Source organism: Furipterus horrens, unplaced genomic scaffold, assembly GCF_987537825.1.
Source record: "Furipterus horrens unplaced genomic scaffold, mFurHor1.1.pri manual_scaffold_9, whole genome shotgun sequence".
Taxonomy (NCBI): domain Eukaryota; kingdom Metazoa; phylum Chordata; class Mammalia; order Chiroptera; family Furipteridae; genus Furipterus; species Furipterus horrens.
In genome coordinates, this window is record NW_028327179.1 from 79,522,003 (window position 1) to 79,537,711 (window position 15,709).

The following is a 15,709-nucleotide window of genomic DNA, read 5'->3' on the forward strand; positions in this document are numbered from 1 at the left end:
CTACCCACCCCCACCAGTGCGCTCCGCAGCGTTGGGAAGAGCCTTGGCCAACAGCGCTTCGGGCACTGTCTCTGTGCACTCCTCTGTCTCAGCTGGGGTTGTCCCCGCACTCGAGCTCCTTCTCTCAGAGGCTACAGGCAATAACCATCCCGATTTCCCAAGAAAGGCTTCACAGTGTCAGGGAAGCCATGCCCTTCCCTATTCAAGGATACGATGGAGCCTGCCACATGCCCCTGCCGTGTGGACATGAAAAAACTAACAGGTCTCCTGAAGAGAGTCTGGCTAGTGGTACCTTGTCATGGTGTGGAATGTTTTCATTGTTAGGATTGCTGATCAGCGCTTTTCTCAATCACCCTGCTCTCTTTCCATGGTCTTCTCATCTTGCTTCATAGGTCTTTGTTATCCCTCTGAACATGTTAACCCGCTACTGTTTAATGTCTGTCATGTTTTCTGCAGTTCTGGGAACAGAACTTGCCCTGCCACCACTCAGGATGTCGGTTTGTCCTTTGGGCATGGAGCTCATTTCTGGCCATCTGAGGGACAGCCTGCCTCAGGACACATGTAAACGTGAGGGGGCAAAGACTGGGCAACGTGGACTAGGGGCTTGGGGGCACGTACCTAGGTAAAGGTGCAGAATGAACAGCCTCCCTATTGGCAGGAGGATGATGAGGTCCAACACTAGCACGATCGCCCCAATTATAGCCAACACTATGGTCTTGGCCTTTGGATGAAAAGAGAGCAGAAACCACAGCCACGTGTTCTGACTGCCAACGTCTGTGGAGACAAGAAAGACATACAGAATTTGCACTGGTTGTTATGGCAGGACCTCCCTTCACGTAAGCACCATGGGATAGAGCTGGTAGGGTGAAGGGAATGCCAGCCTGACAGACCACCTTCCTGCCCAGGTGGGTACCTACCTGCCCAGGTGATTACCTCCCTGCCCAGTGACCACATCCCTGCCCAGGTGAGTACCTGCCTGCTCCAGTGACCACCTCTCTGCCCAGATGATCCCTTTCTCTTTTCCCAGACCACATCTTTACTGAGGTGACAAGCTTCCTGGCCAGGTAAGCTTCTTCTCCTCACCCACATGACCACCTCCTTACGAAGGTGAGCACCTCTCTACCTACATGAGCATCTCTCCAAAGAGGTGAGCCCTTCCTCCTCACCCAGGTGTGTGCCATGCCACCTAAATGCCTTTGCACACCCTTCTCTCAGCAGTGCTATCATGATCACTCTCTATGGATCCAGTAGGTGAGGCTGGGAGAGGGTGACTCTGTCTAGGTCACATAGACTGACCCTCTGTCTGAGCCCCAACACCCTCCTGGTCCTGCAAGCCTACAAGCCTGCAGCACCCAGGCCCCGTCCATTCTGCCCCAGCCACTCTCAAGTAGCACTGGAAGGCTGTCATCACCACCCACGAACATTTCTATCATATGGTCCTCTGTGATGCTCCTGACCACACTGCTTCCAAAAATTAAGTGTGAGAAAAATCTTGAAGGCTCATGTGGGTGAAGTAGTGAAGACTGATTCCAGGAGAAGTAGGCTGGAGGGAGAGGCTAAGACACACGAGAAACCAGAGGGGAAGCAAACCAGAAAGAAGCGGCACGCACTTCCATAGTGGGGGTCTGTGTGGAGCATACCTGGGTTCACAAGTTGGTGGATAAAAGAGCCCAAGACTATTGCCACCATGCACAGCAACCAGGCTACTGTGGAGAGAAGAAGACTGAAGAACCACCTGTGGGAAGGGCAGACATGGCTCAGAGCTGGTGACAGTGGCCCTGAGAGCACAGTGACCGGCGCCTGTACGTCCTCACGAAGTAAGGGGCCCGGCCTCCCAGGACAAGTACCTAAGCATCCCTAAGGCACGGGCTACCCTGAGTACCCTGAATGCTGCTCTGGGTGCGTGGCATAGCTCAGGCCTTGGTTCTCCTGCTCTCTGTCCTTTGAGCATTTTCCCCAGCGCTCTAGAGGACATCACTGGTGCATGGCCACTGAGGACCACACCTGCAGTCTTATATCGCCTCACGGCATGGAACCAGGATCCCATTGAATCCCCACAAGGGAGCTGCAAGGAGGGGGCCACCCCCAGCTCACAAAGCTAAACTGACTCAGAGATGGGTGTTATCTCCCAAGCTGCCTGGGCCCACCAAGAACTTTGGCTCAAGATTCCACGGTGTCCCCAGCCCCCTGCCCACGGCCAGTTTGCTTTTCCCTGCTCCCACTTATTCCTGCCAGGACAGCCTTGGTCCCCACCTCACCCCTCTTCAGCTCTGGAATTATGCGAAAGGAGCCTTTGGGGCTCAGCCTGGACTCAGGTGGGGACCACTGCGGTGGAACAGATTCCCTGTGAGAACAGCAGTGATCCTATCAGGGGCCCGGGAGGGACTTGAAAGCCAGGGCAGTGCCATGGAGGGCAGCCAGCCGGTGCGCGGCCTCCCCAGCTGCTCTCAGTCCCAGCAGGCCAGCCCGCAAACCTGCACGCTCTGTGCCTGCCAACGGCACATGCTTGGGAGGCTCATGTACGCATCAGGGCCCTGCGCTCTGACCTCACAGAGGAAGCCCCTCCTGCCCATGGCTGCTTGCTCCTGGCACGCACCCCGGCCCACATCCTCTGTGCTCGGGGCCTGGTCGCCCCGGCGGGCAGAGAGCAGGGGGACCCAGGCCAGCTGGTCAAAACTCAACAACCCAGTCTGTGTTATGTGTACAGAGGCCGCTCCTGTACATTCCTAAGGAGGGTCGCCAGCTATATACTTTGCGAGGACACATTCACAGCATGTCCAAGGTCTGCACCATAAAACATGTTTTGGAAGACAAGGAGACAGGGAGACCCTGAGGGCATCCATGCTGAACAATGAAACACAGCCCACTGTTGCCCTTGGTGCCCACTCTAACCCACCAGGCCCCCAGCCCACAGACCTCTGCCCTTCAGGACCCTCCTTTGCCTACCCTTTCACCCCCTCCCAGCCATTCACCAGTAATTCCTGCTCCCGATGCAGGTGTTCATCCACTCGCAGTGATGGTCAAACCCAGCGATGCATTTCTTGCAGGCAAAGCAGTGTTGGGCTTTTGCGCTCCTGGAAGGAAAAATTTGGGAGAAGCAGCCTGTCAGCAACCTGTGCAGATAAAGGAGGGGCTCAGAGCCCCCTCAGTCTAGAGTGACAGGAAGACGCAGCAGCAGCCCCAGAGAGAACCAGTGCCCCTGGGGTGGGGGCGCCGTCCCTCAGCCACCCCTGCCACACTGAGCCAGGGTTTGAGGCCTGGAGTCTAAGCTAGGATCCCGCCCTGAGCCACTGGGCCTCCCTCTCATGCCACCCACTATGTCCCCAAAGCCCCTAAGCACCCCAGGTAGTTCACCAGGCCTGTGATCTGGTGGGGACAGGCACTCCTCTGAGACACCCCAAGAAAACAAGTGCTCTTCTGCTCCTAGATCCGCTGGGGGCGGGGGAGGGGGTCTGTGTGCCTGAGGGTCACATCAGCAGTCAGCTGCATGAAAGCAGCCCCTGCTTCTAGGGAAACAGCACCACAGTGTCCCCCACAAGTGGCTGGAGAGTTAAATTTGGTAACCCACCCAGTGGGTACAGGCCCCACGTCCAGCACTCACACTTTCACTTGACACATGGCGCAGTACAGTCCTTCGATGTCATGACTGTGTTTTTTTCTATCAAACACGGGGAGCAATTCTTTAGAGATGTTTTTTTTTCCTTGCTGCCTCTTCTGCGGGATCGGTGGAAACACAGATGACGTATGTCGTCACATAGCACAAGAAAATTGTGCCAGTAACCTTCGGGCGGGTGGGTCAAGGAATAACAGCCCTGGACTTGGTCACTACCTCAAAAGTGGTCCTGGCTCTGGTGTTAGTCCTGAAGATGTGGGCCGAGCCGGTGGCAGGTACCGAGGACAGCCTCTCTTGCCCCTCATTCTCCCTCCAGGAAGGACAAGGCAGAGCCTGCTAGTGGGGCTTTCCAATGGAGCCCTAGTCCCCCAAGAGGCATCAGTTTGGTACCTGTTGCTGTGGCTCCCAGCGCTTCAGGAAGGGAAAGGCCTGGGTGCACAGATGGGTACCAAGCTGCAATCTGGAGGCTGTGTAGGTGCGTTATGGGTGCATGAACAGGTGGGTTGCTAGAAGGGGCCTGCTCCTGGGCAGCAGGTGAGGCTGGGACTGAGCCGTGTGGCCCAAACCTTTGCTCCAGTGTCTATACTTAGCTCCCAAACCAGAACACTACCAGGGACTGAGGAGACAGTGTTCCACACACTCAGACCCTCAACTTAAAATTGGCACCTGGCCTGGGCCTGCCAGGTAAGCTCTGCAGAGTTACCTGTGGCCAATTTCCCAAACCCTTCCAAAACTGCAAGGCTACGGACTTGCTATCTCCTGGAACTAGTCCTTTTGGAACCAGCAGGTGAGGCTTCCAGGGGGAAAAGATTCTAGGAGTTTTGGGTATTGTCCCAACCACATGAAGTGGACTAAACTGAGCATAGCCCCCTTGGACATGAAGATGTCTGCCTGTTTGGCCAAATGCCTTGGCCGGTACTCAGCACTCGATCACGTCCAAGTCAGTCCCTCCACTCGCTGGTCACCCACAGCAAGGACTGCTGAGAGAAATTTGGTCACGTTTTCCCCAAAATGACCTGGCTGGTCTCACTCAGTAACCTTCACTGAGGGGGGCTGAGGCCCTGAAATGGAAAGGCTACATCGTAGCTGCCACAGCCTCAAGTTCCCTGCTATTACTTTCAGGGGCAATCATAAACAGGAAAAGGAAGGGGGCTCCTGGTCACCCTTCGATTACACATCAGGAGCCGCCTGGCAAGTCCTTAGTGTTTGCAGGAGCTGTTCTGAGAACAGGCTGGAAGGTCCCCTTGCAATAATCCGTGTTGGCAAACAGACAGTGCAGAGGGTCCCAGGCCAGGCCAGGCCCTCCTCGCACTGTTAGCCTCTCCTCCTGGTGGCAGCAGCAGGAGGCAGAGAGCAGGGCCCATAGTCACCTGCTCTCTTCCCTCCAGGGTGTCGCTGGTGTGGGGTTCCCAGGGTGGAAAAGTGGACCGACACGTGTGTTCCAAAGGCAGCCGGGGCCCCGGACAGCCAGGAAACGCATCCTGTATCGTCCTCATAGGACCAGTGGGGACGGGCAGCACAGACTGAGCCCTGAGCTCCCAGGGGTGGGGGATGGTCACGGCAGGTGTGGGCAGGGAGTGCAGGTGACCCGAAATCCTTGCTGGACCATAAAGCAGATAGGACAAAGACTCGGAGCCCAAACAGGGCTGAGGTATGAGTCAAAAGAGAATGAGGATAATGGCCTCTAATCTGGCACATAGGCAAACCCACAGTTCGGGGCTGAACTGAGTCCCCAACAGAGCTTGCAGCCATGATCCTCTGGGCCTCGATGCATCTAATTCAGAAACAGGTCTTTGTGGAAGTTCAAGCTAGGGCGAGGCCCTTAGCGTGGGTCGTTATCCAAGTGAATTGTGTCCTTTTGAGAAGAGAAGACTAGCACAGAGGGATGAATGAAAGAATATGTGGGGACACAGAGAAGGACGCCGTCCTCAAGCCAAGAGACACCTGAGGCCACTAGGGCTGGGAATGAGGAGCTGGTCCTCCCCTGGAGGCCTCAGAGGGTTGTGGCCCTGCCCACACCTTGATTTCAGACTCCGGTGGGGCCACTTCTGGGGAACTGACAGAATACACTTATTTGTTTAAGCGGCTCAGTCTGCGGTACTTGTTCCAGCAGCAGCCAGGGGAAACTCACACACGGTCCATTGTGCTGCTAAGGGGGAGGGTGGGGAGGCATGCTGGCACCCACAGGCCTAGCTGGGATGGAGCTGGTGCTGCAAGAGCATCACGCAAGACACACAAGAAAACCTCAGGCCGCCCTGAGACAAGAAGTACAAAGGCAGGAGTGTCCTGGGCACAATAACACAGCCTCTCCTGGAGGACCTCAGACCTGCAACCCCCGTCAGCCAGGGGAGGGCTGGCCTGGAAGCTCTGTCATGGGGGACAGGCTCCCATAGCAAGCACCTGGCAGGGCCTTAGGGAGAGCAAACTTGAACTGTACCTTAAAAGGCTACAGTGTTTTGTTTTGTTTTTTAAGTTCTTATTAAACCCACTCTTCTTAGTTGGGCAACACAGATTGATCCCTTGATCATCGAGAAAGCAGCGGTGGGTCAGTTCCCGCCTCCTTCCTGTGTCTGAAGCTCTCTACCCACCTCACAGGGGCACCCTTGCTTCCCCGTGAAGCAAAGCTAGGTGTGCTCTCTCTGCACCCACTGTGGGTGAGAGCTGACACTCCTATGTGAGCACGAGCACTTGCACTTTATCCAGGACACAGAAATACTGAGCCTCACAGAGAATAAAAGGGAAGGTGAATGTTAGGTAGCTGATGAAGGGGACATCTTGAGAATGGGCGGTGAATGGGGTGAGAAGTTGGGAGTGGGAGACTACCGCTGGGGTTGACTCAGCATAGAAGACAGAGCTCAGAGGGAGAGCATCTTCAGGATATACCTGGAGCCCCCTCTGCTGGAGGAGTCCTTGTGAAGCCCCTTCCCACTCAGGACAACAGGCATGTGCTGCCCCAGTAAAAGGATACTCCGCAGGTGATGTACTTCCACTGACTAGGCAGCAAGGGAATAAAAATGCAATACATCGCCAAGGCCAAGATCAGGGACATGGCCCAAGATAACACCTGGTATTTGTTGAGGGGCTTCGACCAGCCGTTCACTCTGGACAAGCGAGGTGGCATTGTCTGCTTTGCCCTGCTGGTCACAGGTTCTGGGAGGACCGGTCTCTGGCTCCTGCCACAGCAGTGCATCTGCAAGACCAAAAGGGGGAGCATGGCAGTCCGTGGACCTCCTTCGAAGGGGCACCCACATGCCTGAACCCTTGGTGTGGGCAAGAGCCAGTTCCTCATGGCCTGTGGCAGCCTGCACTGATGCCGAGGATGGCTAAAGCCTAGATCCACAGCGTGGCCCAGGGCATGGCCTGCTAGGAGGGGCTGAATAAACATGTCTGGGGCTTGCTTATAATGCACATGGACTCGTCAGAAGACCTATCGGTCTGGGGGTGGGGGGGGATGGTGGGTCAGCACCGGGCCCTCACCCTTGAAAAATACGGATAATGTAAGAAAAGCAAACTGCAGGTGTGATGAGGGGATGCTCTTATTTGAATGAAATCCTCCCTGAGAATTCTCCCTGTTGGTAACTGTTAAAACAGAACCAGAGACCACGTTTCCAGAGAGTTCTGTGTTAATTATTCTGTGGGGACAGGCAAAGCCTGTGATCTCTGGCTACCCTGCTATCTTCCAGGGAGAGCAGCTGGGAGCAAACAGTGGCTCCTTCTGGCCAGTGAGGTGGCAAGGGTCACCTGTTGATGAGGAAACTGCAGAGCATTAGAGGGTGTGGGAGAGGGGGTGAGTGATATCCAGAGCTGCTACAGGTAGACTTTTAGGAAACTTGGCCTGGCCACATTATGTTGTCCAGAGCCCTTCATAGTCCATTCAGAATAAAGTGCACAGGAAATGTAATTGATACTGAAAAAAATTCTAAGAGTCTTTTTTATGAGTTGTGAAATCCCTTAGGAATTTCCTAACAGCTCATACTGGCTGCTGTCCACTGCTTTGGTCACCCACTCTGGTTCTCCGGGTGTGACACCAGGTGGACATTGGGCCACAGTGGTCCCGAACTTACTCATCTGTAGGGTCCAATGGGGCAATGAACAGGATGCAAGAGAAGAAACAAAGAAAAACGTGAAGAAAGTGTGTCTGTACTTCAAGTAGATTTAAGATTTCTACACAAAGTGTGTTCCGGGAGCTGGACAAGAATGAGATTGCTTACAATAGATGGATAGCTATAAGTTGTAACTGATCTGCGTTTTTGTACAATTTAAAACAGAGTAGTTCTTCAAGTTCTGAGAGTCTTTAGATCCTAAAGTAGAAGCAGCGAAACTATCACTAAAGCATGAGAGCAAACTGAAAGATCTTGAAATATATGAGGCTGAAAGTGCCCAGAAAAGGTTCATGCCAACGAATCTGAAGACTGGCCACAGGAGTGAGCAAATGAATCTACAGGTCTGTCTGAATCAAATCTCTGAGAAAAGTCGGAACAATGCCTGTTGACAGAGCTCTGAGTCTGGCCAACTGTCAGCAGGCACCTTGGTCAGCAAGGTGACACAGGCCGGGGGCCAGGCATACACTTACCCATGGATGTTTACGACACGTATCTGCAAGCACAGACAGAAGTCCAAAGCTCTCCCAGGCGATGCGCGGGGCTCTCTCAGGCGCTTCACGGGGCTCCCCAAGATTTTGTGTGGGGCTCTCCCAGGCGATGCGCGGGGCTCTCTCAGGCGCTTCACCGGGCTCCCCAAGGTTTTGTGTGGGGCTCTCCCAGGCGATGCGCGGGGCTCTCTCAGGCGCTTCACGGGGCTCCCCAAGGTTTTGTGTGGGGCTCTCCCAGGCGATGCGCGGGGCTCTCTCAGGCGCTTCACGGGGCTCCCCAAGATTTTGTGTGGGGCTCTCCCAGGCGATGCGCGGGGCTCTCTCAGGCGCTTCACGGGGCTCCCCAAGGTTTTGTGTGGGGCTCTCCCAGGCGATGCGCGGGGCTCTCTCAGGCGCTCCACCCGGCTCCCCAAGGTTTTGTGTGGGGCTCTCCCAGGCGATGCGCGGGGCTCTCTCAGGCGCTCCACCCGGCTCCCCAAGGTTTTGTGTGGGGCTCTCCCAGGCGATGCGCGGGGCTCTCTCAGGCGCTCCACCGGGCTCCCCAAGCTGTTGTGTGGGGCTCTCCCAGGCGATGCGTGGGGCTCTCTCAGGCGCTGCACCGGGCTCCCCAAGATTTTGTGTGGGGCTCTCCCAGGCATTGCGCGGGGCTCTCTCAGGCGCTCCACCGGGCTCCCCAAGCTGTTGTGTGGGGCTCTCCCAGGCTTTGCGCGAGGCTCTCCCAGGCGCTCCTCCGGGCTCCTTAAAGTCTGGAGTGGGGCTCTGGAAGGTACTGGGTATGGCTTCGCACAGTGCTGTCTGGGGCTCTTCCTGGCACTGCTCAGATCTCTCTGGGGTGTTGGGCGGGGCTCTCCCAGGTGCTGCTTCTAGCTCCGGATTGCATTGCCTGGGGCTCTGGCAGGCACTACTGGGTTCTCTCACAGGTTGCATGGTGGTATCCGGTGCTCACACAGGGGGCCGGGTCGTCCCAAGCTGCTCCAGCTCTCCCAGGTGCTGTGCTGGGATTTCCCGGGTTCTGCAGAGGGCCATGGGGTCTAAAAGGGTTCTTTCGGATAAAGGGGCTGGATTGCCCTCCCCTGCCCTAAGGAAGGTGCTGCACACCCTCACCTCACTCCTCCCCTTTCAGCAGGGTCTGCACTCATCTCCATTAGTAAAGACCAAGTGCTGTTCTCACCCAGTTTTTAAACATCTGTGCAAAAGGGAACGTGTGCATTACCTAGTCCAAATTCTCACCTTTGGGGAGATCGGTTACAAAACAACAACCGGTACCAAATACCTGGCTGTCGAGAAATGTGGCACTTCCTGCTTCCTTCTGGGTTGGAATGGGCACAATTAAAGTGGGCTACCTGTGAGCACCCCCACTGTCTCCCTGTGTGGGCAACGTGCTTCGTCTGGGGACACCCCATCCCACAACCAAAGGGAGTCCCTCCAGGGGTAACAGAGACATCCACCTCCAGCCACCCACCCACCCATCCCATTGTGAGGACCATCTGCTCGGGGCCAGGCCTTCTGGGAAATATCACTTCCCATTGGAGATTCGGCTGTCCCCCAGCAGCTCCACACTTAAGAGAAGTGAAACAATAGTGCTATCCCATCTGCCAATGGCACACAGTTCTTCACGCTTCTTAAGGGGAGGTGTGCTGCTGAGGACCCCACGGCTGAGACAGACCAGGTTCCCTCACCCAGCCAGAAAGCAGATGCCAACAGGCTCATTCCCTGTCACTGAGTCCTCTTCCCAGCACCACCGTGCAGCCAAACTGGTCAGACGCCAGCAGTGAAAGCCAGCGAAAGCGCTCTCCTCCCCTGTTCCACCTGACACATGGCTTTAATGCTGCCGTCGGCTGTGAACACACACACACACACACACACACACACACACACACATTACACCACACCCACATCACAAGCACAACACACAACCCATGCACAGCACACACTGACATCCCCCCACACCACATGTCACACACATGCACAAAACACAGCTGCACAGGCACTACACGCATACACACCACACACCACTCCTTGGCACCCTTACGACACCATGACCTGTGTGCAAACATTACTAAACTGTCGTCAGACACAGACCCTGATGTATATGAATCATGATTTGGCTCCGTGTCCTGCTGGGTCTTTCCAGACCTCCAGCGCCAAACCTCCTAGTCCCCTGCTGAGAAGAGAAGAAGTGAAGCTCCTACCTCCACACTCTTCTTTTTTCAGCTATCAAAGATGTCCTGACTGAACAAAAAAGCATACACACTCTCGCTCAGCACAGGCCAAACTGAGGAGGATCCGTGCAACCAGGACCTCAGAACCTCCCTGGTTGACACGGCAACAACAAAGCCCCAGGTACCTCATAATGTCCAGTCTTCTGGACACGCCCATTGGCAGCTGAGTTGGGGGATGGTGATCTGAAGCAGACCCCGCGGAGACCCCGAGGATGATGTGCAAGGGTGGGCTGGTGGGCAACACCAGCCTTCACCATCTGCCCGTGGGTCCATTTTACGTGGTCCTCACTTTTACCTAGAATGCTTCTTATCATGATACAGCCCCTCGGTGACACAAAGGTCAGCTCATGGCCCTCCCTGACCTCCTTGCTTTAACAGCTCAGTGTGGCCAAGGGGTCAATCCCAACTCTCCTCATCACACTTGACCCAGTCAGTTCTTTGTGCTCCAGAAGCCAAGACTCACATCCTTGCCAGGGTGTGGGCGCCTCTGGGTCAGACCTGGGGACTGCGGCACAAGCACAGCTGCCTGAGCCTGATGGCCCTGCAGGCTGCCTTCTTTGTGGCCACACAAGTGCCATGGCAGAAGGACAAAGGTCAGGGAGTGAGGGACACATGAACGCCAGGTGCCGACTGGGGAGTCAGGTGCCAGGGAGGCCTTTCAATGGCAACCAAAAGGCCCCTGGGAACCAGCTTGTCCCTAGCCACGTTTTCTCCTGGCTGGTTGAACTGCCTTCACTTGAATAGCAAGATTCCAGTAATAGGTCCACAAACATTGCTGAGTGCCTCTTGTGCAGCAGGTCCTGTTGTTCCTCTTTTCCCTAGTGCCCAGATTCCCCTGCAGGCCCAAGTTGCCACCTGGCCCAGTTCTGTGGATGTGGCCCATCTTCTGAGCCCTTTTCAAAAGAGCCAGGATGTGTGAATGCTTCTGGGAGCCTATGAAGGAGAAAAGGTTTTCCTTAGAAGAACTTCTTTAGCAGTTGAGTGCTAAAGCTACCGCACGTGCTCTGCATGCCACAAGAACTTTTCTCTGCTTAGGAGACCGTCTCATGGCTCCTGTGGAGAGGGTCGGGGGCTTGACACACGGTCTCCACCTGGGAGCTCTGACAGGTAGTATGCTTGCAGAATTCTCTTTTCTGCCCACTGTTAACCCTCCTGCCCTACCGGTATACTAGGCAAAAACGGCCTCGGTTTTCTCAACTGGAAGGTGGTAATAACAGCGACCTCATAAGTGATGCTATGAGAATTAAAGGAGGTCACGTTTCAAAGAGCTGAGCACAGTGTTGACACACGGGAAGGTCTCACTAGATGTCAGCTTTTATTATGCTGTGGGTGATGATCAGGATGAAAGGCATGGGCTGGCCCACAGAGACTTAAGAAGAAAAGTTGATCATCTCAGTGAAATAACTGATTGATCGAGTAAGGGGAAACACATCAGCTCAGGCGGTTATCTGAACGAGTATAGATCAGAAAGAAGCCTGCACTTTGACATTTTAGCTTGTCGGCCTGCGGTGGCTTGTTTTACAGACTGAACGGTTGATGGGAAGGTCGTCTGCCCCACACAGAGGAGCACAGTGTACCCCTCTACAAAGCCCACACTTAGCCACCAATAAGGACAGAAAGTGATGACAGTGCCTAGTCCACTGACCCACTCAGATGGAAGGAGGATTCTTGCACAAATCACTGTAATTCCTCAAGCTGGAAATTTGACCAAGGAGTCAGAAGATTCCGGAAGGGCCTCTGCTTCTCAGCCCATGGCAGCCAGGTTGGATTTCACACAGGGTACCAGTCTAAGCTTCTGCCGTGGCACAGGCTGACACGTTGCTCCTGTCCCAATTCAGGGAACCATTCGTGACTCCTGATGCACCAGCCCCTCTCCCTGCAGCGTCTTGGTACGAGTTCCCTCCCCCCAGGGCTAGCCAACGAAAAACGTATAACCAACAGTTATTAAACGTGCACTAGGTGTCAGTTGCTGTGTTATACATCATGGCAGCGCCCCTGTGAGGCACATATATTTATTATCCTTCTTTTCTCTCTGTTTTACACAGAAGGAGGCCAGGCAGTGATATTTGGGTAAATTGTCCAAGATCCCATTTTGTAAGTGAGAAAATGCAAACCCAAGCTCCATGGCTCCAAAAGCCACATTCCTCACTGCTGGATAATGGAGAATCAGCAGAACTCAGTCCACATACTTCTCTTAGGGTTAGGATCCGTATTATAGTTAACAGATTAAATAAGTGCCTGTGTGGTATGACTTGAAAGATAGAAATGGCTCTTTATGTGAAATAAATAAACAACAACTGATATGTGCATATTTCCTACAGTACCTATATTGCTCATTTCTTTAGATCAACATCTTAAGATGCTTTGCAATGCCATCTGCTCAGGAAGGGAATGAGATCTATCAAACATGCACTAGGTGTCAGGTAACTGTGCCAAGGGTTCTCTGGTGATTCTTGAGCACATCAGAGTTTGAGAATTTCTGCCTTAGGGGATGTCTCCATACTCTCTGCTTCGGCCACCTTGCCTTGTAAATGACCCAAACACAATCTGTTCTTGTTGTGGAACAAGTGCGAGAACCAAACGGTCGGAGACAACCAAATTAGAATTTAAAGAGCCTTTATTAGCTGGCCAGTGACTGCCCACCCGTCCACAAGCCGGACTTAGGTGGACAGCCCCGACCTTAGGCATTGGGGGGCTTACAAAGCATTTCAGGTGCATTCTTGTTCCTGCAGGTGCAGAATCTTGGACAGAAATACAGCTTGTATAGACAAAAATTTTCCACTATTCCCCACGTTATTGCTCAAAGGAATAGGTCACTGCTCAAAGGAATAACAGTTAGCCTAAGTTCCTTGTTCTGCTTGGTCGGAGCATGCAACCGCGGGGGTCTGGTTCCCAGGACCCAAGTTCAGCTGATTACCCTACTGGCTGGACATCTAAGAAATACCCTTTAACAGTTCTCATTCCTGAATTAAATACTCACTCTTACGCTAGCTCTAACACAGCAATTTTACACCAGTATGCCATGTTGCACAGTGGTGTGCCACAAGGATTTTTAAAATATGCAATACCTGACTCTTTAGTCAGGGGTCTGACCTCTTCCCTTTTTGGTAGTCAAATTAAAAAAAAAAATGACAGGAGCCAACACAACAAGAGCCATTCAGTGTAAATGAATCAAAATTATACTTAGATTTTGTCAGATGAGCAAAAATAGGTTTTGGTGTGCCACACGATTTTCCTAAGTATGTATACCATGAGATGAAAAAGGTTGAAAATCACTGCTCTAGCCAGCAGCCTCAAAATTTAAAAAAAAAGTTTTTCAATCCAAACCAGACTACCTCTGACTGCTTTATTCTAGTCAGCATTAGCACTGTCTCTCTATCACTTGGATTGGAAAACACAGTCACCGTGAATGCACCCTTCGACTTGAGAGAACCAATTAAGTCTTGTCGATTCTGCCTTTGGAATGCTCCCGCAACAGCCTTCCTCTGCTTTCCCCTACTGTGGTTTCATCTTTGTTCAAGAGCTCATCCCAACACCTTTGTTCCCCACCCTGCCCACCACCAGCACCACTGGGGCTGGGGCGGGCTCTTGTCTGGTCTCCCAGTCTCTCCTTTTCTTTGCCCCTCTCCACAGCACTACAGCTCCGATCACACCGTTGCTCTGAAGGTAGGAAGGCAGCCCTCCCCCCAAGTGCTCTGTCCCTGAGGCCGTCCACAGCGTGGCTCTAACTTCCCCCTATACCATCTTCTCTGACTCCCAGGGAAGCCCTGACTCTTCTTTTCCCCATCAAAGCTCATGCAGTTCTCTCCTTTTGGAATGTTCTTTCCATTCTTTTCACATACACATGTGAAACCTTCCCAAAGGCACACTTTCACCAGGGTTCTTGTTGATCACACTTCAGCAGCTCTGTGCCAGGACAGAAAGCAGGCAGGCTTGGGGACAGGGCATCTAAACCTGAACCTAAGCATCCACTTAGCAGCAGATGAGTAGTAACTAAGAAGCCAACTCTCCTTGTTAAAATGGAGTGGTAGGTAACAATACGGAAAATGGGTATTGGGCTGACTCGGGGGCCAGAGAGACGGGTGTTTGAATGTCAGCTCTGCCTTTTGCTGGGGACATGACCAGTCAGAGTCTCTGGACTCTGACTTGATTTTCTCATCTGCAAAAATGGAAATAATATTTCTTCGGGAGAATTTTAGTGAGCAGCAGAATTAACAAATATAAAGTGCTCAGTACATGACCCTTGACAATGGTATTGATTATTGTGTATTTAGGAGCTCTTCCCATCCTATGAAACATTATACAAATCAGCCTTTTGCACCTCCCTTAATGAGTCATTTGTTTACTTATTTATTTGTGCCTTTCTCCCGACTTACTGGACGATTGTCTTTTTTCTTGACTAGGATAATGTCTGTGATACAGACGTAAGCACAGTTTCCTCTCATAAAAAGGCAAAAACACTAGTAAAGAAAAAATGGACAATCGTACTTCATCAAAGTTAAACTCATTTGCTCTAGAATGTCACCATTACAAAACATAAAAACATAAGTCACAGGCTGGATTAACATATTAGCAAAGTGTTCTTGTATGCAGAGTACAGAAGAAACTTTCAAAATTTAACAATAAAGAGAAACAACCTGATTTCTGAAATGGGGATAAAATCTGAACAAACACTTCACCAGAAACTATAACTGGATAGGCAAATAGCACAGGAAAGGATGTTCAGATCGTTGGACATTAATTAGGTAAACACGAAGTCAAACCACAATAGTTACAACTGCACACGCACTGGAATGGCTCCTACCAAAACGATGACCAACACCGGCTGTTCCAAACATGGAAGAACTAGAAGTCCTCATTGGAACAAAGTTTGGCGCTTCCTCAAAAAATGAAATAGATATTTATCAATACACCAGCAACCCCATTCCTGATTCATTGCAAAGAGTGAAAATAAAGGTACAGATGTCACCAGAGTTGGGAGAACGGGGGCTGTCCCCAAACTGAGGTCCCTTTCCAGGACACAGGACACTCGGAAGTACCAGTGCTCCAAATCAACTAAAAATTGGCTTGCGCTTAGGTAAGATATGCCCAGTGTCAACGACTTCCTTTCCAATTTGGTGAATGATCACTTACTCCCCCTCCCGCATACATGAAAGAAATGAGAAGCCCAGTTTACCAACACCGTGAAAAGTTTGTTAGCTTACCACGCCATGATCTACCTCCCCACCACTATCTGGGTAATCCTAAAAATCTCCTCCCTGCCAAACACAGGCCCTCTCTGGC

At 52.5% G+C, this 15,709-nt stretch overlaps 1 protein-coding gene across 1 annotated transcript in view; it reads right to left on the minus strand.

The window, feature by feature from the left end:
* The window catches only part of LOC150002005 (putative palmitoyltransferase ZDHHC11B), a 123,073-nt gene continuing 107,364 nt past the window's right edge, over positions 1–15,709 (minus strand). The window contains exons 2-7 of the mRNA XM_090286897.1: positions 6,582–6,803; positions 3,602–3,714; positions 2,973–3,074; positions 1,641–1,735; positions 619–774; positions 1–131 (exon numbers count right to left, since the gene is read on the minus strand). Of these exons, the coding sequence (XP_090143023.1) occupies positions 1–131; positions 619–774; positions 1,641–1,735; positions 2,973–3,074; positions 3,602–3,714; positions 6,582–6,803 (819 nt within the window). The remainder of the gene's footprint in view (positions 132–618; positions 775–1,640; positions 1,736–2,972; positions 3,075–3,601; positions 3,715–6,581; positions 6,804–15,709) is intronic.